General features: G+C 42.3%; 1 protein-coding gene across 6 annotated transcripts in view; it reads right to left on the bottom strand.

Moving 5' to 3' along the window:
* RARB (retinoic acid receptor beta) overlaps positions 1–26,581 on the bottom strand; it is a 313,765-nt gene that overhangs the window by 57,987 nt on the left and 229,197 nt on the right. For all 6 annotated transcript variants that reach the window (XM_082753762.1, XM_082753761.1, XM_082753763.1 and 3 more), the window contains one exon: positions 7,797–7,945. In XM_082753762.1, the coding sequence (XP_082609888.1) occupies positions 7,797–7,945 (149 nt within the window). The remainder of the gene's footprint in view (positions 1–7,796; positions 7,946–26,581) is intronic.

Below are 26,581 nucleotides of genomic sequence, written 5' to 3'. Positions count from 1 at the left end.
GGAACAGACACTGACAGAAGAGAAAGGCTTGACAATTTAATTTAATAATTACTAAGAACAAACCATGGCTGTTATAGTTACTCAGCTGAGAGTAACTCCTTAGAAAGATGTGCCAAGGCCAGTAGACACTAAGGCAACATCTGTATTAGGAGATATCCTTGGGGACTGTCAGAGACGTCTGATGTGGAAGCCCACCTCCATGTCAGCCAACCCTTTGGGCTTCTAAAACCATCCAGACCTGCTGCTGGAGGTAGCCACTGGATGGCTCGCAGCCCCGAGCTGTGCCTGGGAGGAGTGCTGGTTGGTGCTGCCAAGCACCTTCAAGGGACACAGCGCTGCAAAGCGACGCCCCAAGGTGGCTGGTCGCTATTTAATTTACCATGGTTTAAGTCAGATGCTGTTCTCCTTTTATTGAGAAAGCCTTCATGGACAGGGGCAAAATAAGAAAGCAGCTTCCAGTTCCTGTTTCCACAGGACACTAGCCTTCGTGCTTGCAATTAACTGGAACAGCTTGGTTAGCATAGTTATAGACTAATACGGGATGATCTCTGCACTTTTGTTACAAAATAACAAAATTAAAATAATAATAAAAACAACTATTCTCACAGCTTAAGATGAACACCTGGTGTATGGCTGAGGGTAAGTGGTACCCAGTGCAGAGTGGAGGAGGTATAATCCATGACTTGGGCCCAAGGTGCTGGAAATCAAGTATGACATTCAAATACTCAACGTGATCTTCATTTTTCTTCAACTATCATGGTTGGTAATTTATTTTTTCTTCATTTTATTACATTCAAACGATCCAGAAAGAGATTTTAAAATGTATGGTAACATAAAGTATTTGTTCCTGACCCTGTCCATTTCATCGTGTCTACTCTCAGTAGACTTCCCATAAATACACGCTTCCCCATCCTTCAAAAAATATGGAATAAATTCAGTATTTGGTAAATGTTTTATCTTCCAAGCAAAGAGAAAAAATAATTCAGAATATACTGCAATGAAACAGGTATCAGCTTTTCAAAGGACATTTGGCGCTTTTTTTTAATTTTAAAATCTTAAATCTCAAATAGACCATTAAAATGATGAGGTCTCCTCTGATCCCACGAAACACAGAAAAACTCCAGGTTTTTCAGTACCGCATTTAGATCACTTTCAACTCATTTAGCATCTTTCTGCATATGGCCTTGCTTCCTGCAAATGGCACTGCTTTCTGCAAACAAATGGCTCTGAACATTGCTACACTGCAAAGTGCTTGAGGATCAGCTGATATTAACAGTATGCAGAAATGTATCTCAAAATACATTTGTCATCTTCTGAAAAATGACTGTTGATATAGCTAAAACTAGGAGTAATTTTCTGTGATTTAAGGAATTTTTCATAGCTGTGCATGAACGACAGCATGCATCTCCACTGCTTGCACTGTCACTTACTAATACAGCTTAAATGGAGACGAATACAGCTTGATCATTCAAGCTGATCTGTATTTTTATTTGAACTGATAGAAGCTTTTACAATTGCGTTGTTGCAACCAATATTACTTCTTTGCCTAATACAAATCACATGTCGTCTGTAATCCAATACTTTAAGCTCGGAAAATAAGCATTTTCAAATTTAGACATGTCTTTTACTTTTTGTTTCAGTTGTAGATGATTACAACACGCCAGAAGAACAAAGCCAAACAAATGCACAGAGCACTGGTGAGATGTTTTTATGAGGTCTGCTTTTATTTTTAGTGCGAGGTAACTTTGGGAAAATTCTATGTCTGGATCCTTAATTTCCAGTAAAGGGGCATAAATATAGACTTAAATGTGATTACATTATAGCTGGAAGTTTACACATGCAAGAGTGTGGTTTCCAAAAACAAGTGCTGCTTAAGGTCCCTCTACAATACCAGAACTGCCTAAGAAAATGCAAATCTTTTCTCACATGATATAAGAGGCATTATTAAAAGAAAGAGGCATCTGTCCTGAAGGATACTGTTTCATAAAGAGAACACTGATACAACAATCCCTAAAATATTTTAGGCCACTCATCAACATTTCTTGCAGACTAAAGCATGTCCTTGCCATCCAGCTCTAAATAAATCAAATCAAAGCCTTTTCCACTTCTAGGCAGTAGCATTTTGTAAATCAGTTATTGCCTCCAATGACCATGGATTCATGAATCACAGCAGGAGAACCCCAACCCTCTGAGTGTCCAGAGGGACATAACCATGAAGGACTTCACTGAGATCATTAACACAGATTATTTTTCTGGGTGCCTAACCAAAGAGCTTTTCTCCTGTTATGTGCATTTTTTTTTTTTTGAGTCAGTCCTACAGAATTATTGACCTAAATTTCCAGGTTTATTCTGTCAATGGCTATTCTCCAAGCTGCTTAAAGTCTTTGCAATTAAAAAAGTAAGTATTTGAGTTAGGAACAAGTCAAACTGGTAGATGTATTATTTTTATAACTGAAGACCTCTGGAAAGGTATTAAATGTGGCTACCCGTGTATCTCAGTGATCCCCCAGTAGGTGTGGTTTTCTATGGAGGTTCTGATGGAAGGAAAGCTATTCTTTTATGATAAAAGCTGATCTGGGATCACTCTGTAGTGAATTAGATTCTTCTACATTTTTGTCCATTAGCATCAGCAATGGGCAGAGAGGCACCTTGATCATTCAGACAAAACTGCTGGACCGTAAAACTACTCTCTTGTGCTGTCTTCTCTTCTGAAACTGCTCTGGGCATCTTTGTTGCCCACCGAATTCAAGGCAGGAATCCAGGCAGGGTTGCCAGCAGAGGAATGCCATCTTTTAAACGCCCAGAACAAGGGACAAGGCTTGAAGAGGCAGCTGAATCTGCCAGAACACCAGCTTCTCCTCATCGCCCGCACAATGATGGCATTGTTTGGGAAACCAGCCCACCACACTCAATCTCCCTTTCTGCAAACCCGACTACAATGAGGAGAAAAGCCAGGCCCAAAGAGCTGAGCTTTCAGTGACAGCCCTATAACCACTTGTACCAGCTGGATAAATCCAAGCGACTCATTTCGTATGGAATTTGTTTGCGTGCTATCTCGCAACACCCAGAAACCGGGAAGGAAATTAAAAAAAAATAAAAAGGCAAAGGAAGATTTTAGAAGTCTTTAACTGAGGTCATGAAACACACAATTCCCAAACCCGCCTTTGAAATGCCACACAGTTTACAAAATGGAAAAGTTGTAAGTAAGTTGAACACTGTGTGTTGTATTTTACACATAAAGAGATGGGCTGCCTCTAGAGTTTTTCAAAAAAATGCCAAGATTTTTTGTTTTTAAACCAGTTTAAAATAAATAAAATTAAAAAAAAAATCCTTACTGCTGATTTTGACCGACCAGATTGAGAAAGAGCTCTTGGATATCAACCTTTTACATGTGTCAAACCTTCAAATTCAGAAGGCAAGAAGTCAGGGACTCTAAATCTACTATCACAAATGAAATTTTCAGCAAGAACATGCTACAATCAGAGAACAGGAGATAGCTTAACTTTATTTAGGCAGCTCCTGAACTTCCACCACGGTTCATAGGCACATATCATGAAATACTCCAGCCCCCCAAATACTCAAAAGACTAGTTTATCAAAACAAGCCACAGAACAGTCTTTCTAGTGGGAGACAGTGCTTAAGACTCTGGTCATGAGTAAGACAGAAGGATCACTTTAAAAAGTAGGGTTTAACAGACATAAAAAGAGAAAACATTTGGCAAAGGAGGTTAGGAGGCTGCTCCCAGGTTCCTAAAACAATAAGGTCCAAGGATGGCTGTGAGAAGAAGAAGGTCAAGAAAGAAATGGAGAAGAGACCAAGCTGAAATCTAATCGTCACATGAGAAGACCACAGCAAGAGTCTGTCAATGAAGGCAAGAAGGTACATCCTGGGGCAAAAAGGTTAACATGCCATGTGAATTGCAGTAAAGATCAGAAATGATGTCTGAAAAACAGGAAGGCATGAGACTGCCAAAGCTTGGTGATGTCGCAGAGAGATGGAAAGTTCGGTCTTCCCAAAATCTGAGTCCAAGATAGCGGTCAGACAAGCAAGAGGGCACACCAGGGAAAGATGGCAGTGGGAGAAGTCAGAGCTGGAAGTAACTCTGGAAATCATCCACTGGCAGGTGACAATTGAGGGAACTTAAAAATTTCCAGTGCAGTGGTTCCCCAATGGAGCATCACAAAGTCATAATCGCCAATTACAGCTCTCCAAGGGGTCATGGCTGGAAGGGTCACCATTAAGAGCATACCCTTTATTAGCACTATATTGCTTTTGGCTGACAGACCATTGGTCTACTACAAAATAGTTCAGCAGTTGATGCTTCTGAGACAGAAAACCAAAGAACTGATCATCAGGGAACAGCATCAGCAAATAGATAACAGAGACACTTAAGGGGACATTAAATGAACAGTAAACAAAGTGGGAGGGAGAACATAAAGAGCCCTGAAAGCCAAGAGAAGGAAAACCTGCTGAATCAAAGGCAGTAATCAAGCCCAAAGCTCAAGGACAGAAAGCTGTCTCTTTGCACCAGAAGGATACTGCTAATGACCATCGTGATGGCAGCTTCACTGGAGCTCAAAGCAAAAGAGAAGGAGACAGAGAACTAGAAGAAAAACAAGGGAGAGACAGCACAGAAAAAAAAAAAAAAAAAGAAAGAAAAAACAACAAAACAAAAACAAACAAACAAAACAACAACAACAACAACAACAAAAACAATAAAGGAATAGGGCCCTAATTAGAGAGACAAATATGAGATGAGGAGAGTTTTCTGTTTGTTTTTCCCATGAGAAACAAGACTGCCATGAATTTGAAGGAATCGGTAAACAAGTCAGAAAGGAAAAAGGAAAAGACTTGAGAAAAAAATATCAGAACAGAGGTAGGTTCTGTGCAGGAGGAAAAAGGAATGAATTTCAGGTCTAGCATCACAGAACAGATAGCAAATCAGGTAGAGAGAAAAATGGGCGAAATAAGAGTGAAGAAAGAGAAAATGGAAACAAGATCAGAGGGAAAGAAAGGGGAAAAAGAGAATTAACATTTGATTAGGATGATGTTCTAGTCTAGTTTATTAAGAACTAATTTTTCTTTAATAATTTTCTTTAATAATTTTTAAAATAATTTTGTAATCCAGTGATAATAAGCAAGGTTGCCGCTCCCCATCCCAACATAGTTTGGCCAACTGCAGTAAAATTGCAAATCTCCAAGAAGATTAAGTTCTTTGAAATTGCTTGGAAACGTGTGTTCAAGTAAAAGAGAAGTAAGAGAATGTGTGTTCAAGTAAAAGAGGAATAAATACATGTGGTTCTTAATGAGAAGAAAGCCTGTGACATGAATTCTTATTGTTGTTCCCTATTCACCAGAGAACCAGCATGAAACTACAACACCATACCAAGAAGAAGCCTTCAGTGCAACTCATACTTCTTAATAAAGCAGGGTCAACCAACTGAAAGGCTGAGATCCACAGAAAATGAGGCTTCCCCAATGGCTATGCTCAGTGCTCAGTGCTTATTTAAACTCGCAAAGCAACTGACTAAATTTTGTATGAAGAGAAAGAGAAGCATGAAGAAAGAATTAATAGTGGGAACACACAGTGAAACTAGCCTTGAGTAGAGGCAGGAGCCTAGATGATTAGAAATAGAGTAAAAGGTGGCAGCTTTCTTATGGTACAGGAGCAAGCATAGAGCAAAGGTGAAGGACCAGAAAAACAAATTGTCAGCAAGGAGGTTTCTGAGGCTATTCCTGGTGTTGTGGTCACATAGTGCTGTCTGCTGTCATCCAGCACAGCGTTTCTGTTGACCTGAAAGCTTATAAAACCCTCAACAGCAAATGTAGTACCTGGCCATCCACTAACAGTACCACTGGTTGACTCATCATGTTCTTTGCCATCATGTTCTGCTGGCACTCACTAAGGAAGATGATTCAATCAGTGGAATAAATTAATTAAATTTAATTAAATCCTAGTCAAACCTGTTGAAGAGTTGGTGTCAACTAACCCAAATATTGCCAGTCTTAAGTAGTCACGTTATTGATTTGGAATCTTGTTGTTTCTCACAGAGTGACAGGTTTTAGACGCAATTCACCTCTCTTTATTTTTTTAACAGCAGCTACTGCTAAGTGCTGAATTGCCCCATCTTGCAAATTAGCAAATAAGTGAACACAATTTCTTTTTGCTGTTGAATAGCAGCCACCACATTACAAGATGGATTTCTTCAGGTATTTTGACAAGTGTAGTCTTGTTTTAATTGTTTACAAAAATGCTTTGCAGTATGCCAATAAAAGCCCTACAGTATATTTTAGCATATTTTTCAAAAATAATGAAGTCTTAGGAACATGTGACCTTGCTGCCACAGTCTGCAATTATGTCTGTACTTAGAGTGAGTGCGTGGGCGAGTAAAAGACACCACCATTTGTGTGTTAGTATCCAAGTAAAGAATGAGATAAGATTTCCTATTTAATGAAAGCAGCTCTAGCATATTCTTATCACAGATTTTCCTAACAGACACATTTCAATAGCTCTGTGGCATCTAAAAGAAAAAAAAATAGACATGATGATATCCAAGCAAAACTTTGCTTCCAAAACGAGATTCTGAAACAGAGGTGAGCTTCAATAGTTACTTGCACTACCTCAGTATCTTGAGTTTATAAAACAGAGGGGAAACCAGACTCTAATCCTATAGCTTTTTGCCTAATGACACAAAGCCAAGACCATGATATTTAATTTCACTACAAAAGGCCAGTGGCATGGAATACGTTGCAGGAAGAAAAGATAATGCAAAAAAAAAAAACGGTATCTGAAAGACATTACATTTTCTACAACTAAACCATAAAAATACTTTTTATTAATTTTATACTTTATTACTTTTTATTAATTCTAGTAACTTTATTTACACAAATGTAGCACCTGTCACTTTTTCATCACGTATTAGGATCTTCACTGTACTAAGCACTAGACAACTATTTTAATTTGAAGGATTAAAATCATAGATATTTTGTCTAGTTGCTAGAAAAGAACATTGTATCAGGCTACCATAACTAATAAAGATAACCATGAGACCATCTGCCCTATTATATATTTTCTTTAGCATTTTTAGCCCTGCCTTCTTCCTTGCACACATGCTGCTCACTGTGTATGCACCCTTAATTATTGCCATACACACATGGTTTAGTTGACGTTGCTTCTCTGATGTGTATCTCATCTTTAGATACATTCTCTTACTTTAGAACTGCATATCGTGTTACTGCATCCTACGGATAGTCCATTCATACTCTGACAATCACAGCACTAGAAAGTAGCTAGCAGATGTGCCAGCACTGTAGCCTGCCAGATTAAATTTCATGAATACCATCCTGCTAATCCTCAAACTCCCAATTTGATTTGAAATTAGTTAGAGACTATGCCAAAAATTTCCAGATAAGCAGGTCCTTCTCCCACAGAAAAAGCAAGGCTCAGAGCAGACAATGACCACGTGAGTTCTCAGGGTATACCTAAATATGGACAGTGAAGAGTCTCAAAGCATTTTCACATTTTATAGGATTATCTCTGCATATACAACCACGTTCTGATGTTGGTCAATACCTACGGAAGACCCTGATAGATATACTTTGGCAGAAGTTATGAAGGACAATAATTCCAGGCATGATGGTCATTTACTTGGCTTTACTCATGTATCAGAATTCATTCACACAAGAAAAGCACAGGTGTCTTTGCAGACAATCAAGTCACACCAAACTTCACTGCCTAGCCGCTCTCATAAATGAAATGTGTTACTATAAAAAGAAAGGGAGATGATGGCACTCACCTTACATCCCTCACAAGCACTGACACCATAGTGATATCCAGATGATTTGTCTTGACAGACAAAACAGGGCTTGTAAACACGAGGGGGTGGAAGTGGTGAAGGAGGACTTGGAACAAGTTCCTCAGAACTGGTGCTCTGAGTTTCAACTGCTACAAAAGAAAAAAGAAATATAAATGAATGATTCATGAATGAATTTCAAATAACCAATCATTTACTGTATTAAAACTATCAAAACAACCCATATCTATCTTTGTAGAATACATGCTCACTTGTCCTTCCTAGCAAAATTTAAAGGGAACTAAAGAAAGGCAAACAGTGAAAGGACTACATGCTATAGTCCCAAAAGCATGTTTTAAACTAACTGGGATGTAACGTATCATAAGCCAGCTACCAAACACCACGAAAGCTTCATCTGGGCTCATATTCTGGTTTCAGCCAGAATTACAGAGTATTTCTGGAATTACATGGGATCCATGTGTGCACACTGGACATCTGCTTGAATGGGAAAGCATTAGCGGTATGCATGTTTCCAATCTATCCCTAGACTTGGAAGAGCTCTTACATCTTTTGCCTTAATCTACAATAGGTAACACTTTCAACGTCCAATTCTGACACAAAAAGATGGGGAAATGCATCAAGACATACGCAAAGAGACAAAAGAACAAGTACAGAAGTGAAAATTACGTGAACAAGCCTTCTCTTTTTTTTTCATCAGTAAAAGTAGAACAACTCAGCAACACCTCCTTATCAACCCTCGAATTTGTAACATCAGGAAACCTCTCTGAGAAAAAGCTATTAGATATTATGACCCCATGTCCTTTATTGCCTTAATATTTCTGGATGGTCATTTGTTTTGAACCTGCTGAAGAGCCAGTCATCCCTTTCAGTGAGAAGACATGAAAGCTCTACGATGCGAGATAAGACGTGAACTAGATCTTTTCAAAACATCTGCATTAGTTTTCGGTGATACGCTGTCATCATTCCTCACATTTATGGTAGATGTGCAATACATTTTCATGTTTCACCTAGCTGTTCTGCTGCTTCTCAGATAAATCCCTCCAACTTTTCAACAGATATACAGGAATGACAGAATCTGTGAACTCCGATCTATCCAGAAATATTAGGCACTATCAGCAGAGCTAAATCTCCAGAGTACTAACAGCAGGCCCTGCAGAATATTACTCAATGGAAAATCTTAGACAAGATTTACTGTACATGATATTTTTCAGATTACTGAGATGATACATTTGTATTAAAGCCATGATTCATTGTCAGCTCGTGTACTACAGAATTCACAGAGGGGAACACGGAGCACGATACAACTTCTGATTACTTGGTAGAGAAGGGCCAATTTCTGCCATTTTCGCTTGGGTTAAGCTACTATCAACTTCAAGGACACATTTTTTAGAAGAAAATAAATTCTGAAGCGAAATGTTAAAGGCACTGATTCTAAGCAAAGAAATGTCTTTTCAACAGGAACAACTTACTTATATATCTAACAATAATGAGGTTTGTGTGAAAGAACAGAAAAGCAAAATAACGTATGGCTCGATAAATTGTGATTTTAAAACAACGTCCAGAACTATACTTAACTGTTTCAGCATTAAATATGCTGAACCTTGACAAACCAAATATCTACAGCTTCCTACTGAATCAAGCAAACTTTAATGAAGTTTTTTCTTAATGAAGAAAGAAGAGAGAATGATCATTTCTTCTCAGTAGTAATTTTTGGTATTTAAGAGAGACACAGAGTGCTCCATTATTGATTTCTGCACAGTCATCCTGCTTAAATCAATAATCTATTAGTACTTCTAAATTAAAGTTAGATTCATCAAATGCCCGTGAGAGGCCTCAAACAGCCTGCGCATTATTTCATGCTAGCACAAGTATTACAGGGGCTTCCAATCAGCCTGTGGAATGATAAAATTTTAGCTTTAAAACTCTAATATCAGCAGACAATGTGTTTCGTATTAGCTCATTCAACTCTCCAGTCAGTCTGAAAGGCAGTTTTTAGGCTTCCCATGGGAAAACAAGGTTGTGTCATTCAATAAAACAACTGCACTCCTGCAATCCTTCCCTGATTTCGGTTTGGGAAAAGCAGTCTTTGAGGAATAATGCCGATACACTGCAGCATTTTTGCGGATTTCATTCGACACAAGCACCAGCATCCAACAGCGGTGTTCACACCGCAGGCCATATGTACAACACAGGTCTGTCACGCACTGGCCAAGCACCAGCAACTGGGGATGCTCAGAAGAGGTTAATCAACCAGCTCAGTTCATAAAGGAAGGAAGAAAGAGTAGGCAGCAACTGAAGATCTGAAGGTGACGCTACAGATTTATTTTTTTTTCTGGCCAATGTGAAAAGATATGTGCAAGTAAAAAAGCCAGCACAAACCAAAACACCCTCCCCCAAAACACTCAGATATATACGCTACTGGAAGAGCTCAATCTATTCTATGTAATACTTGTGTTGGATAAACAACTGTCTAGAGGTTGAGTTTTTGTAGGAAAACCACATTTGGGAACGTTTGCTCATAGGCAAAGTGTACAGACAGCTTTCTGGGCAGGCTCCAGCTCAGGTTAGGCAAGCCCTACGCTCCTAGACCAGCTTCTGACTCACTCGTCTTCCTTGGATTTAGCCTTTTAAACTACTTATTTGAAAGTATCTGTAGTGCCATTCAAGCTTCCTGGGTTTAAAGCCCTGTTTTTCTATCACACAGGTGAAGAACAGCAGCAGAGCCTCTTCTCATCTACGCAGGCCTGCACATGGAAGCTAAAATAAAACAGGGCGGGCGGGCACAGCTGACATTTCCAAGAAGGAATTTTTAAAGTAGCCTTAAAATTTCAGGAACAAGTCAGTCAAAGCAACTCCTTTCAAGGTCCTGCTGTCCCTTCCCGCGGGATGTGACACGATTCACCTGAGAAAACAGAGCCTCAGCGCAGTCACAGGACACCTGAATGCTGCTTAAGCACACAGGGACCCTCCAACAATAGGTCACTTCACAATTCCTAAGATGTCTGAAATATTTTGAAAGGTTAGATAAAGTAGCAGATAAGATCTTGAAAAGCACAGCGTGCTTTGTGAGAGCTAATTTACTGCCAGCTAAACCATGTTGACAGATAGAGGTATTTCACTCGGTGACCAGCTAGAAGCAGGCATTATGAAATGCCTTTCGTTTCACTAGGAACCTAGATTATTAAGCTTGTATGTTAATGCACACTTTGGACAGTGGAGTCTTAAAAGAATAAGAAGTTGTAAAGCAAATGGCATTTCCTGGATCGCCTCAAGGGAATTGTGAATACTGAGCTCAGGGTCCCTGGTGGGAAGCAGCAATTTCAGCTAATTAGGGTGAATAGCAAAGTGTTGCATTTGGTCAAAACATTCTGTTAACCCTCATTTTTGTTGGCACCAACAAGAGTCTGGATTTTTTGCCTCCCTTTTTTTTTTTTCTTTTTTCTTTTTTTTTTTTTTTATGAATTCACTGCAGGAGTGCAAGGCACACAGCTCACATACATTAGGCAGAAAGTCAAAGGAAACGCCAAAGTTCAACTAAAGTACAAGTAATTAGAACCAGATTCTCTGCTGCTTGTATGTGTGCATTTGATTGTAGAAGTTATTTATAAGCCTCCAAACATTTGAAAAAATAACTATATACTGTAGATCATTTAATTTTTATGTCTAGTCTGGAAAAAAAAAAAAAAAGTCTGCTTTTAATCATCTTCCAGGAAAGAGCCAGGAACTGGGAAAGTGGGTCTCAATTGTTTCAATACAAATTTCTCTCTTTCATGTGCCACATAAAACTATACTATAAAATTAAATCCAAAATAGCGTTGACTCAACCCCCGCCCCATTTGTTTTTTTTTTTTTTTTAATAAAAAACCTCTTTGAATTTGTCATGCTTAAATAGTTTGCATTGTTACGAGTTTTTTTTTTTTTTTTTTTTTTTTAAACTGTTGTTTGGAAGACAGACAAGGGGGAAGAAAAGCGCGAGAGAAAGAAAACATTATGGTGGAGCCTTGCCAGCCTTGACTTAGTAACCTGGCCATGACCCTCCAGCGAGTGTGTGTTTGACCCGGTCACACATGGCTCTGGCTGCGGACTGTTGCTGGGTTATACGGCCCAGATATTTTTACCATATACACAACAGGTGCGGGTCAGAGACAAGAAAAAAGGCGAAAAACAAAGTCTCCGCTTTGCGTGAAGACCCTGATTTCCCCCCTTTCAAAGATAACGACAGAAGCAAAGGAGTGGGGATACGATTGCAGTGATTGACGTCCCCGTGCTCCATCGCTGCTCTGCGCCGGGATTTACGACGGATTTGCTGCGCGGAGGTCGAGTGGGCTGAGGGCAGGAAGAAAGAGGAAAAGGCTCGGGGGAAACAACACGCCAAATGTTAATCAACTTGCATTGAATTACCGACCTGCAACATCCGAGCCGCTATCAGAAACCTTTCCTCGCGGGGCTGGGTATGCATTGAGGTGCAGGAAGGAATGTTTTTTGTTAGCATGAGCACAGCATACCTGCATTAAAACACAGGCTGCCATAGCTCCAGACTGAGTATAGCTATCGGTATTTTCATAAGTACTTATGGAAACATGTCCTCCATTTTAGCGTTCCCCTTTTTAACACTCCCATCCCGCTAGCTGCACACATCTGTCTTAACACCATGGCGTTACGTAAGTTATTGTATTTAGTTCCTCATCACCATTTTTCCAGCTTTAATTTTAATCAAGCTATAGTTCAACTCTACAAGACCGTCTAGGTCTTAAAAGAAAAAAAAAAGCATGACTTAGCCTTGAAAGCAAAAACAAACAAACAAAACCCAAACACGAACCCCAAATCAACACTCTATGTCTTCAGGTTTGCTTTTACTATGAAAAAGGGACTTTCTCAACAAGAACATCAAAAGACTATACTTTATGATCTGGCCTATACTTGGGGTGCCCAATCCCAAATGATCCCTTTCTGTTATTTGAAAAGTTCAACAAGTATCCCCCAGATTTTTGCCGCGTACAGTTTGGGATTCCTACAGCACAATTAAAAAAAAAAACAAAAAAAAACATAACAAGACACAACTTAGACAACGTAGAGGTTATGGGATCAGAAACCCAAGCTGCAAGCCCTTACTAATGGACAAGCTACACACACAAGGTCGCCTCGAAGGTGCCTCGGCCGAGGTCATTTTCAGAGCCATGCCTATGGCACAGGCTCCTGCTGCCAGCAGCTATCTCAGACAAGGTGCAAGCCCTGATACTTGGCAGAAGTCTAAAGCTGAAGTGCCTTTGCTGCGAGGACTTTTGTCAGTAAAAAAAAAAAGCGATACGGACAGCTGGCTTCTGTCCAGCCACAGCTGGGAGAAGAGTGGGCCTGCTGAACTCTGTCCTGTGCCTCGCGAGCACAAGCAGCAGTTAAGCACACACTTTGCTCTGATATCCTTACCCTAATGAAGTTCTAACTACAAATTTGGCCGTGCTCCACTGAAGACATGCACACAACCAAGAAAGTATTTTCTTCTCCCTACCCTTCTGCATCTTGTGCGTTTAGACCAGGCTGTTTTGGGCCAGGCCATCGCTTGGTCACTGCTCCACTGACGAGGCGTGTAGGGTCAGGAGCTCCTTTCTCCACCCATTTTGCATCTTGTGTTTAGACTGTAGGCTATTTTGGGCAGGGTCTCAGAATAAGCTGTACAGCAACCAGCGCTGCAGGACCTTCAAGCGCTACTCCAATGCAAATAATAGGAATGATGGAGATCTTGCCAAGTCAAAAGATGTTTGAAAGAATGAACCTTGAAAAGCATCCATAACCATGAGGGGAGTCATTACTTGCAAAGCAGGTCCTCAGAACGCTTTCATCTGAAGTATTTTAGCATTTCAGTGCTAAAATGCAGAGTAACTTCCAAGGAGGAGTCTCAAAAAGCAGCTTCTTTAGATTCAGCAAATGCATTTGCTGCCATGTATGCAAAGTCATATTGACAAACTTGAGTGCCAGGAGAAGCGTTCACACCCATCTACTGCATCTCCTCCAGTTCAGAGTGAGGTGCATCATATTCCTTCATGCCTTTCATCAACAAAATTGCCAGGTTTCAGTTGCAAACGTGTAATGCTAACCAGCAGAGTCATGTAACAGAAGTCAGAGGAGCCAGCGGGTACTGGCCTCAGCCATATGACAACAGTAGAGCCCACTGGTGCCTTTGTTCCTATCAGGTGATTAGGGCCAGAACATGAATATTCAACATCTTACTACCAGCACAGATAGCAGAGCTATCCAGATTTGTTTGCTCTAAGTTAGAAGCCACCAGCATCTATCATTTGTTTATCCTTTTGCTCCTGTCTAACACTACTTCTGTTCCTCAGCAGCTTACTAACTTTTTCACTCACAGCACAGATTTATTATTCCCACAGATATCCTCTCTTGGTTGCCCAGTGGGTGGTTTTTTTAGCAATATCCTTTTCTGCTACACCGCAAACAGTCTGGTCTCTTAATTAATCCATTTGTTGAGCATGCAAATGGCGTTACCTGACTTTACAGCGCCGTTCATTAACACGCTGGAGGGGGCCCACCTGCCGGCACGTCTTCCCAAGTGACATTCCTGCCCAGATCACAGGTCCCTGCCCCTCTGAATGACTCTCCTTGGGCCCCACTGCCCCTGCTGTGCACTCCCTGGCATGCAGCACAGCCTGCAGTGCTCTGACCCTGCCATATTTAGCAGCACGAAAGACCCTGCTCTGTTCTCCCGACCTGATCTGCGAGCACGGTCTCTGCTACTCCAGTACTTGAACATCCCACGAGCACTCGTATTTTTATCTTCCTAACACCCAAGTGAGATAAGGGGAGGGCTATTCTTCTTGCTTTAGACATGGGAAGCAGAAGCACTGACAGAGCTTGGTTAGCCTAGGTCTTAAATTCCTGGAAAATGCAGGCAGGACCCAACTGGGACTGTCAACAGCAAACAGGAACCTAACCAACCTAACTAACTAACTAACCGTAGCTCTGTCACTGTCTTCAAAGCACAGCCTTACGTGTCACCCCAAGTTACACATGGGACACATGACAGAGCAGGGAACTTAATTAAATCAGTGCTCAGCACCTCTAACGTGCTCTGAAGGACTCCCACTTACCAGGCCTGAGCATGCATCCTACTCAGCAGCCAGCTGCAAGATGGGCCAAGGTTTGGTGCCCCCTGTCCTCGAGAGCCACCACCACTGATGGCAGGAGACTTCTATAACCGATTTCTATAAAACCACCCCCCATATATTCAAGCAGACACAAATGTCCTGGCAGACAACTGGCCTGTCCTGAGAGAATCAGCATGGCTGAGGCAGGAAGGGACCTCTGAGGCCCCCTGGGCCACCCTCCTGCTCAAGCAGCACCACCTCCAGCAGGTTGCCCAGGACCACGTCCAGATGGCTTTGGAGCATCTCCAAAGAGGGAGACATTGCAACCTCTCTGGACAACCTGCTCCATGGCTCAGTCACCCTCTTGGTAAAGAAGTGTTTCCTGATGTTCAGATGGCACCTCCTGTGTTTGTTCGTGCCTTTAGCCTGATTCCTCTCCTGAAGGTGACCCAGCAACACCCGTGCACGTGTTGCTGTGTCCCACACAAGCATAAGCAGCACTAGAAACTGCCACAAAAATCTCTACATGTGGCTGTAGTGCCCAAGCCACCGGAGACTCACATACCACCAGGATGGAAGCCTGAATCTACCATGACAGCAGCTAAGAAAGTTGTCTTAGATATTGAGAACATCCCATCTGGAAATCACCAAAACCCAGTCTGAGTCAAACACTCACAGGAGTAACATCTACTCCAGAACTCCCCAGTTTGCAATGCCTGGCTCTTAAACCTCACTAAAAACCCGGAGAAGTGTGTATGACCAATGCAGGAGCTTTATGCACGCCTGACCTTTCCAAAGCAAGCGATGCTGTTTGGGGGGCTGGGTTTGTTGGCATTGGTATCAGCACAGCGGTTCTGCATGTGGGTTTATGCGTATGAGTAGCCAGAGAGACACGTTTACACCTGAGCAAATGTGGAAGGTGGAAGATTGCTGTGATTAATTGTGTTAGAGACGAGCACCGTGTCTGGTTACACCGGCGTTACTCTCAGGACGGAGTTAATGATGCGCTAGGAACCGAGAGCAGCAGCGTCTTGGGCTGCAGAAATGGTCAGGCAGCCACCGCGAGGTGTTTCTGAGGGAGCTGGGGTGAAAGTAAGCGGACAGACAGGATGGCCGGAGGGCTTGGCAGGCACGGCGGGGTTTGCAGGGCAGCGGCTCATCACTTTGTATTAGGAGCCTACCTTCAAAGTGAAAAGGAAAACATGCTACATGAAAAAAAAATAAATCGTACGGAAAACTGAAGAAAAACATCCGAAAGATGCTAGCGCCCTGTTTTTTTCAGGTCGGTGATTTTCTGCCCGGCCACTGCCATGCAGAGCTCTATCCATCTTGAGTGAAATTTCTGTATTGCTGCAAAACTGAAAAATAGGATCTTCTTTATCAAAGAAGATCATGCTACCATTTGTGTGAATGTAGGTTTTCCTTTGAAAATGAAGTTTTCTCACAAGTCAAGCTCTGTTTGTTTTGCCAGTGAATTTCCAAGGTCAGGTCCTCATCCGGAGCAAAGCGGCACAGGCAAAGCAGCCACAGCAGTTTACAGAGGATGGGGACTCCGGTCTCTTTATTCTTTATTTTTGAAAACTGAGCCCATTTCTGTGGCCTACTGATACTACTGCGGCGTCACAAATTCAGCATACCTTCCCCATGGGATCGCTAATAAGAAAAAAGTCAGATGAGGGACAAAACACTTGAAAATAAAAGAGGTGTAATTCTATTTTCAGATCTGTTTTACAGTGTCATGACCCCAGCAATCCCAAAAAAAGACCTTTGATTTGTAAACATAAACGGGAGAAAACTCAGATTGAGTCTCTTCAGTAATAAATAAAAATTGCAAGGATAACGACATTGTTACTGTAATCGCTATATATCCAGATATTTTACTAAGCCATAAAGCCTCCATTTATATTTATTAAATGTTTTACTGTACTTTGAGTGCTTTTATCTTCAACTCTTTTCAAGCATCCAAACAGAATAATCCCGAGTATTACACTAAAGGAACGAGGGAATGATTTTGTTCTTCAAAACTGGTCTCCTACTCGAGTTGGTAGTAGTTTCCAGTACTACTACGTCTGCCAATGTTTTATTTTTTATTTTTATTTCCTATGTATTCAGCATGTCCTTATGACGCTACTTATCATGACTTTTTGCCGTGGCTTGAATCCAGCACGAGAACGAGTGTTTTCATATCTTCAGTCACGTGCTGCTATCGTACAGTCGGTCGGTACCGCACGGACACAACGAAACACTGTGCTCGACATCTAATTGTATTTCTCAGACTTTAGGACCATTAACTCAGGACATTTTCATCTTTCGGTATTTTTAGACCTTAAAATTAATAGAGTGGCTCAACAACAGCCAATTCAGCGATCAAAACTACTTCAAGTGAGTGCAGGAGCAGTTAAAATGCCTATCATGCCAATTAATTTGTATTACAGCCACGCTGCTGGATAGCACTAATTGATTTATATACCCTCCGTTCTATTCCCATTTACAAGGGCAATTATGAACTCCATCACATATGTTTAAATGGGTTACATTAGAATAATATCTAGAAGCTGGGCCGAGGAGCTTAAAGTCTTGAAGAACAGGTAAATTCTTCTTTAATGTGTGTTATCAATCTGCTGCCAACAGCCTGTACCCTCCAAGGCAGGACACAGCACCAATACCTCCATTTCCATGGGCAGTTTGGGGTTGACTCCAACGATGAGCTCAAACGCTATTTTTAATTGTTTTAAAAATTGCGTATTATAGGCAGCAATAAACACTTACAAATTAGTATTATACCAGCCACTGCTCTCTCCCAAGCATGGTTTCCATAAACAAGTTGAAACGCATACATCTGTAAATAATAAGTATAAGTATGCTGAATTTAATGAATAAGGGCACTAAAAGAAATTGAACAGTAGGGGTTCAGCAATTAGAGTAACTGCCCATTTTATTAAAAATGTATTGTTTCCAGCTTTCGCTTTAGACGGCTGCTATTGCTCTGCTAATTCCGAGTTTTGATTTCCTTAGAAGAGGGGGGCTCCTCTTTATTTTCCCTGACAGCCCCCTGTCACACAGTCACTCGCCTTTCTTTACAAGGCAGCAGACAATTGTTAAAGCTTATCTCATTGCTCGGGATCTCACTCCGGGGCCCTCGCTGCAGACTTTTTCTGGCGCTGTGCCGCTCGGAGGTATGTTTTTCGTTGAGTAAGGAAATCTGCTGAACCAGCAACCCCCAGCCGGCCTCCCCCAGCCCCTTTCTGGGGCTGGAGCTCACCAACCCTCCCGCAGAGCAGAGGGAAGAGCGCGTGTCCGGCTTCCCGGCGATGCCTCTGCGAAAACAGGGCCATTTGCTGAGGCTGGCAAGGCGCGGGGCTGCGAAATGGAGCCGCGCGTTTCCTCCTCCCGCCGAGGGGAAGGCAGCAAGCCGGGAGGGAAAACCTCCTACCTTCTTGGCAAGGCAGCTTCCCACACCTAGCCCGTGTCCCGGGGAGCGTCGCCCGTGCCCCCAGCATTATTGCCGGGGATCTCTGGGGCTCCCGTGCTTGTACAGATGTGTTACGTGCGTGCAGCTCACCTCCCCGCTAAGCGTTAAGGCGGCGTACGGCTATTTTTAACACCCGCCTAATTGCACCCACATTGCTACACTGCTGCAGCTGTGGGGGTTTAATTAAAACAATACATTATTTCCATTTAGACATGACATAATAACAGTAAAAAAAAAAAAAAAACGGCTTTCATCGCTTGGGCTTATCTGCAACAAGAAGGGCAGGCAGCCCAAATCTTAACCTTCCTGACACCCTCTGCTGCGCATACGTACACGGCCTCTGAGACCGAAACAGGGCCAAACTCTCCTCTCCTCTGTCCCATCAACGTGCCAGATGAGGTGGGAGCACTCCTAGGAGCAGCACACCTCAACATCTCCCCTGCTGACGCTAAGAAATCTGCGTCCACGTGGGATATTTAGAAACTGAGAACCACCAGCATCTTTGGAGGGGAGTGCAAATAAAATGCACAGCCTGTCGAGCTGCAATGCTTGCCTGAATGGAAATTCAGTATTTCTGAACTGAATACCTGCTAGATAAAAGATGGTAACATAGTGGGGAAGGTAGCACGAAAACCTAAGACAGCACCGAATTTCTTCTTGTAAATCCACATCCTTGTCGCTGTGCTTACATAATATTTTATCTCTCTCTCTCTAGATGTTTATGGGTGCAATTTACTTCCCCCCTTGGAGCACTTGGCCTGGCAAGCACCACTACACCCTTTTCTCAGTAGGTGCAGGAGGAACAGAAAGCTGGGAAGGAGCTCGGTGTCCGAGAGCAAGGCGGGGGCAAGGCTGCAGCCGTGGCTAAGAGCAGATCTCTGCCCCCTGCCTGGAGGAGCAAAGATCAGTACGAGAAGCCTGGAGACAAGACGAGCACCGTGACCGGAGAGCACATTTTCCAACACTGTTCTCTGACTCTCTACCTGCAGTGGGTTTTCCTGTTAATCCCTCGGAGTGATGAATGCTCATAATTTTATCTCTCTGTCATCTGTCAGTACGATTCTCACTTAGAAGAGGAAAAAATGTGCACACACTGTACTGCAGACAACCAGATACGTGCTAGCAGTATTTCCTAGTCGCCTGGTGTTTCTTATTCACCATCTACTTTGTGTTTTTGTTTTTACCCAGCTACCCTGCTCATGATTTACAGCATTATCCCAACGTGCAAACAGGGAAGATGTCAACTGCACTTTACAAAGAATATGACATAAAGGAAATATTTCAGAAGAGGAAATACTCCAAAGAGCTGGGCAAGCAACATTCAGGCCTGACCTAGTAACAAATTCAACACCTGAAGTCCCAAGAAACTTAAGGCAAAGCTTATGCTTTAAAAAAGGGAAAATACTTGTTTCAAGTGAGATTCAATTCTAGAAGATCTTTGATGACTGTGGTTTAATCATTTTGCAATGTCTATAATATGACTATCCAATATAATACATATGTATATTATGTATGTTTCAGAAAACATGCAATCTTTATGGAAAAAAAAAAAAATAAAAACTTTTCTTGCCATATTTGAGAGATTAGGGCCATCACTTTCTGTAGAAATTAAGCTTATTTGTACAAATGCTTTTCAGCTGTCACAGTCAGAAGGACATGTTAGTGAGTGTAAATTCGTGCAGTGCCATCTTCCCGAATTTGCTGAAGGACAGCTTTTGGTCTCAGCTGACACTGAACCCATTCTGAAGCCACAGCAAAATATCATTGACAGTACACCAAGGCTACTCAAAAAATTGAGGGCAGTGGTGAAACTGTCCATAAGACTATCTATTTCAGTACTAGTAATTCACGGAGTAGCTGCGACAAGGCAGAGCAGCTGTTTTAAGGGATTAGTAAACTGTTAGTACAGCACAGGGCTGTGAGTTAGAAATCATTCACAGTGTAAGTTTCATGTGCTTTTTCCTCACTTCCTTTTCTCCGCCCGGATCTCGCTACACACATCTCTCCTGGAAATTCAGGGAAGTTACCGGTGCTTTTTCCACACATTAACCTACCAGATACGTCATCCAAGGAGCTTACTACAACTACTACTGCAAAGAGTAAGCTGTGAAGCCAAGAGACGCTCTCTGAAAAACTCCTCTCTGGCCAATTTACCCCGGGACCAAGCAGCAGGGGTGGTCGCAGCGTTGGGGCAGCCCCAGCGAGGACAGGGGCGCGTTGTGGCAAACTCCCACGTCGAGCAGGCCGAGGGGACACCCCGCTGTTCCGTGGCATCCCCGGCATTTGCAAACCAGTTTGTCTGATCACTAAGTTCTATTGTTTCCTCAGATAAGCAGGGCCCCAGTGAACAATTAAAGCTTTCAATAAATAATCTGTAAGCACATTCATTTGATTTACTGTTATTTGATACAGCAGTTAGTTTCAATGGGGCAGTTACTATTGATCACATAAAGTACTACAGACCAACAAGAAACACTCCCAGAACTCCATGGATTATTACTCTTTATCTGCCACTCATCTGGCTTACTTGGAATGGTTGCAAAATTTAAAATCAATAACAACAATTAGCGTTCAGTACACTCTCAGGAATGAATCATGTGAAATATGTTTTGTTGCAAAAATGAAACGTTGGGGAGCACACCAACACCAGAGGCTCTTGCAAGCAGCAAAACTCTAAAAATCGTTTTTTCCTGGTATTATAAAGTGCTGGGCACGGGGGGCAAAGAAAAGAAAGAATACGGGTATTGGAAATGCACCTGCAAGCACGCACACAGTTATAAAGGGCATTGACAGGATTTTCAAAATAAGCAATTTAAGAATACAACTTTCAACTAAGCGATGAGACAGAGGCACCAATTTTTCCCTTAGAAAATTCCATGATAAGGCCGGCAACGTCACAATCACTTGACCTCTAGAGGAGTTTGGGTTGCTAGTGGTGGCAGGGCCTGAGCCTGTGTAGCCATACAAAATGGTCTGAATCATCTTCCCCCCAGCTTTTACTGGAGAGACCATCACACACGCTCACACGCACTCGAAAAAGCTATCAAAATGTGAGAAATGAAAGCAAAATGAAATTAATAAAGCTGGAAATTGACTGTAAGTGATTTACATAGGAAAACACCTTTTAGCTTCAGATTCATATAAATTAGTCGCGAATCTAATGAAATGCATGGAAATAACAGTATTTTGAGATCTCTGCTAGAGTAATAATTCTAGATAATTAAAATGCAAAGCAATAAGAGAAATGTTTTATCATTAAACTGTAACCAGAGCTCTGTGTGAAATCATCCATTCAGAAGACTTGTTTTTCATCAATTATTTGTTATTTATCTGATGTAAATATAAGAAGGTCTAATTAAAATGTATGACTCCTTATGCAGCTTCTTGTCATTAAGACCAATGAAAGCATTCTGAAGACCATAATGAAATAATTATGTTTGCCTTTAAGAATCCTCTTCAACAACACATGGCAGTACTACACTAAATTAAAACATCAGGAACTAAATTTCTCTTGCATCTATTTCCATTTTCACTAATTATACCCCCAAGCTTTCCAATAGACCAGGCCCTAAAATTCTTTTGAAGCTGAAACAGCCTAAGGAGCAGCAGCCTTCTCAGAGTAATGGACTTTGATGAACAAACAAAGGTAATGCAGCCCTGCAAGCATTAATATTTCAAATAGAGTTATCATGTGAAAATATGTGTTTCTTTGAAAAATGGGGCAAGAGACGGCTGGTGAGGAGCCAAAGATGTGTTCCAGGGAAACTGATGCTCTGATTTAATCTGATTGAGTTGCGTCACTCCTTCCTCACCTCTTTTCGTCAGAGTGTTTGCTTGCTCTGCACAGAAATTGAGGATAGCAGAAGCACAACAAACACGGTGTTGCTGGGCAGTATCAGCGTAACATGCTGGAATTAAGCTCTGCTTTCGCGTTTTAGCGAAGGTGAAAACAGCCCCTTTGAGCAGTTGCAGTGCTCACACTGGGCTCCATTTCACAGCTATTTTCTCAATCTGCATCCAGACACACAGTTCTTCCCGACACGTAGCTCGTGCTTCATCCCCCAAGTGTTGCAGTATCTATCCAAAACACAGGGAAAGGAAACGACTTGGATAAGGAAAAAAACAGAGAAGGATGTGAGTCAGCTCAGACTTCTCGCGATCAGCTGACAGCTTCGTTGCAGAACTTCAGAAGGATGATGCCCTGGTCTCAGAGGAGCAAATGCAGCAATGCACGTGAAATGCAGGAAGATGAGCAGCTGATGTACCTCACCCGCATCGCCTGTGACCGTGTGTGCAGCTAGGAAAGCACAACTGGAATGTGCTCTCGAGATGGAAAAAGGAAGGCTGAGCTTCGCCAGGAGGTGAGGATTTGAGGAAAGTCTATCCCTCCACTCACCCCCCTCACCAAAGATACTTAGCACAAGCATCTGAAAGGCATAAGTTTGTCTTTGCCAAGATTTGTTCTGCCTTTTGTATCTTGGTGTTCAAAGCGTGGGGTGAAAACAGAGCTATCTTTAACAAAGACAGATCTCCAGGGCTTCCCAGCCAGCCGCTAAGGAGGATCTGACACACACCAAGCCAGTAATTAATAAAATTTCTTCCACAACTGAATGAAAGAAGCAAATCCAAACAACAAAGCAATGCAAAGGACTACTCTGAAAGATGGAGCGGAAAAAAAAAAAAAAGTCTCCTCAAGTTGGAGGTGGAGAGACAGAAGTACGAATAACTCTTTAAAAGCAAACAAACAAAACCCCCTGAGGGCCTGATCTTAACAAAAAAAAAGCTAACACGTGCATGACTTTTTTAGCCAGTCCTTCGACTCGTGCCCCAAGCCAAAAACGCAGATTGATGGATTAGTGCTCTCTGCTAGGAAGGGAAGGTTTGTAGAGAAGATAGCATCTTCGATTAGGCGAACAGGGGCAGTTGTGCAAAAAAACCCAAAGAGACAAGCTGTGGGGCACGCAGGCGTCCCTCCCTGCCTGGGCTGGAGGCCACAGGGAAAGCATCCATCTTCCGATCAAACGCCGCGCTCGGGAGCGGAAAGGTTTGGGCAGGTATCACCAGATGGCACTGTTACACAGTTTTCCAAGTCCTCTTCCTTCCTGTGCGAGTGAATGTTCAGTCTTGGCAAGACAGGCAACGTTGGTCTTCCCTGGGACTCTGCTGGTACAGGGCGAGGGCTAAAGGAGTGGGGCTGGGGAGGAGGAGAGGGGAGAGGGCAGCGCCCACGAGGCCTCGTAGGGCTGTGGGTGCCCAAACACCTCTCCGACATTGGCTTTTGTGAACAGATGACATGTCTCAAGCAACTCAGCCCCTGTTATGCCCACTTACCATGCAGGGACCTGCAAACGCTCTTCACATTGGTCACCAGCTGGCAGAGGAGAGATTTTGGGACAAGACAGGCCAACACTGCCTTGTGGGCATGGAGAGCCCCTCTGGGATGGGCTGTGTGCTACCAGCCAGGTGGCTGAGCAATAACAAAATGCCCTGCTCTGGAGGACCACTGGAATGGCCACCTCAGGACTACATGTTCCACCACAAACTGCATTCAGATTAAAAAAAAAAAAAAAAGACATTATTTAAGAGATTTTGTTTCATTTCACTGACTTTTTTTTTTTTTCTTCCCCTGAATGAACCATTCCTTCCAGTCTGTGTGTGTTAGGGACACAAACAGCTCTCCAGCAGTGAAGCACCCTCTGAAGGCAATCTGTGCTGGATCCAGCTGCAGCAGTTGTCTCTGGTTGGTGCAGCACCAGGCAACTCGGTCAGTTGCTCCACATGGCTCCTACATGGCTTGGAAGGACAATAATCCTTATTTTTTCTCTAAGACAAAAAGCAATGTTGGCTGTTCCTTGCGCTGAACATCCACAGCAAAACAGCTTTTACTGGTATTTCACTGAAGCAGTGGTACATAAATATGTTAAAGGCTTAGTCATACAAGCGCTCTTGTGTCTGAAACTCCTATTAAAACCAAGGGTGGAGGGCTGAGTGCATTCAAGTGCTTCAATAGATAAGGCTCTACAAGACAAAGATACACTTAATTTGTCTTTTTATTGTTTGAAGATCCTTGCTAAAAATACAATGTGCGCCTAGAGAAAAGTATTATGGTTCAGTGGAAAGAGATCCTCCAAATCATTAAATGAAACCCAGCGGTGCTAAAGAGAGGGCTTTGTTGTGAGACACTTCCCTGCTCTTTATCTTAGGGGATGCACTTACAGGGTAAGATGTAAGTCACCCAAAGTGCACGAAACGGAAATCCTTCCAAACTGTGGATGGACTTTAACACCATGTCCTCAGCGGTGAGGATCCAGAGCACTTTGAGAATTTATAAATACTCACTCAAGCTTTAACCTATTAAACCCATACATGTGTCGCCCGCGTGTATATATTTAGCTTACATAGTTTTATAATATTCGGTTTATATATGGTATAAGCAGGGGGAAGAAAAATCACCTTGTCCAAGGGGAACAGAAGGTATATTATATACGCTGTGTCTAGGATTCTTTACACGGGCTCGCTGGATTATATTTCCATCTCTCAACAAAAGTATTTGAAGAAGCTGTAAAACTCACACAGAATGCTAAAAGCAAGCGGGGTCAGTTGCACAAGGGCTGGCATTAGTGTGTTAAGTTTTCTCCTGCCTACTCCCAAATAAAGGGACAAAGAAGCCAGCATTGTGGGAATGTGTTCCGAAACCACATGATATCCTTATCAGATTGTCATGTACAACACAAGTTCTCACACGGGGACCCCATGCTGGTGATCTGCCGTGAGCTGCCCCGTCACATGATGGAGGCTCGCCGCTCCCATTCGGATCGCTGAAATGAACTGAAGGAAGCCAGAGTCCCCCCCCCACTCCCCAAAATAAGCAAAATGCGCAGTGAGCACAGCCCTGTTAGTTCAGCGACGCTGGGAAAGCAAGCCAGAGCCGCTGCAAATGACGGGGGTGAGCACGAAGCAGATAAGCCAGCTATTGAAACCTACACCAGGAGGACGAGTCTGAAATTGCCTGAGAAAAAGTCTGCTCACATGCAAGGAAGCAAACAGAGCATCGGTGAAATAACAAATCAGGCAAAACACACAGAAGAAAAAAACAGGCTTGTGGTTTATACCTTGAATTCTGCAAACTTGAATTGTAAAAACTTGTGAATTCATAGAAAAAGAGTGATACGCAGTTAAAAATAAGTCCTGCTTTGTCATGCAAGTGTCTCCATTTCCACTCAGTGCTGTGAACTCTTGTCATCTAATTGCTTTTCCATGTAGCTTAGGTGAAATGGGAAAATCCTGTAAAATTTTTAATATTAAATGAAAGTTCTAAACAATATCTGGCCTTTTCAATACATGGCCTGTTTTAAAAAGTGCTGAGGGAGCTCTCAGATGCTCGGCATTTTTGGAAACGAAGCCATGAAATGTAGATTTAGGATGCTAACTTCAGGCTACTGTTTCTGACATTCTTAACTTTTGAAACACGTTTGCTCATGCAACGTCGGATTAATAAAATCCCAAACATGAGATTACTTTTAAAAAGGCAATTTAAAATCCAGATTATTATTGTTTTTTTTTTTTTTTTTTTTTTTTTGCTGGAAGTTGTTTACCGATCACAATTGAGAGGAATAGGTAAGATTACGGTGACTGAAAGGCTACAGAGAGGAGCCATTCCCACATTGGATCAGTTTGTTTGTTTTGTACCTAGAATATGGTTCTCATAAAGAGGCAGCAGCAGACGAAAGGCATTACTCGCGGTTTGCCTGCTGCAAAATCCACTTCTGCTGCCCTCCTGCCTACCCTTTTTCCTGCAGTACGGAGGAGATGATTATTCTGTTATTTTAGACTAGTTTGGAGCATTTCATGCCTTCTATTTTCGCGGTTCCATTTGGTTTGAAAGGGCTTGGATTTCAGCACGGAGTGGCATGGGTCACACTGCATGGGGACAGACTTCATGCACACGAGCAAAGGTCAAAATCAATCATAGCTTTGTATTTCCAGCCCTATTACTTTTGGCAGTTTCCCCTGCCAGAAGGGGCTAAAATATTTGCTTCCCAAAAGGAGTAAACATCAATAGGGGGCAGGAGGAGGATCGGCTCCTCCGCCACGCCGTGGTGAGAAAGGAGGGGACGGGATCTCTTCCCCGCGACAGCCATTTAGCTATCTCCACGTTACGTGCAGCATTCCCAGCGAAAAGTTGAAGGATTTCA

This window comes from Aythya marila, assembly GCF_965140915.1.
Source record: "Aythya marila genome assembly, chromosome: 2".
Taxonomy (NCBI): Eukaryota; Metazoa; Chordata; class Aves; order Anseriformes; family Anatidae; genus Aythya; species Aythya marila.
The sequence above is the reverse complement of the archived record's forward strand: the minus strand, read 5'-3'. Positions and strand labels throughout refer to the sequence as shown.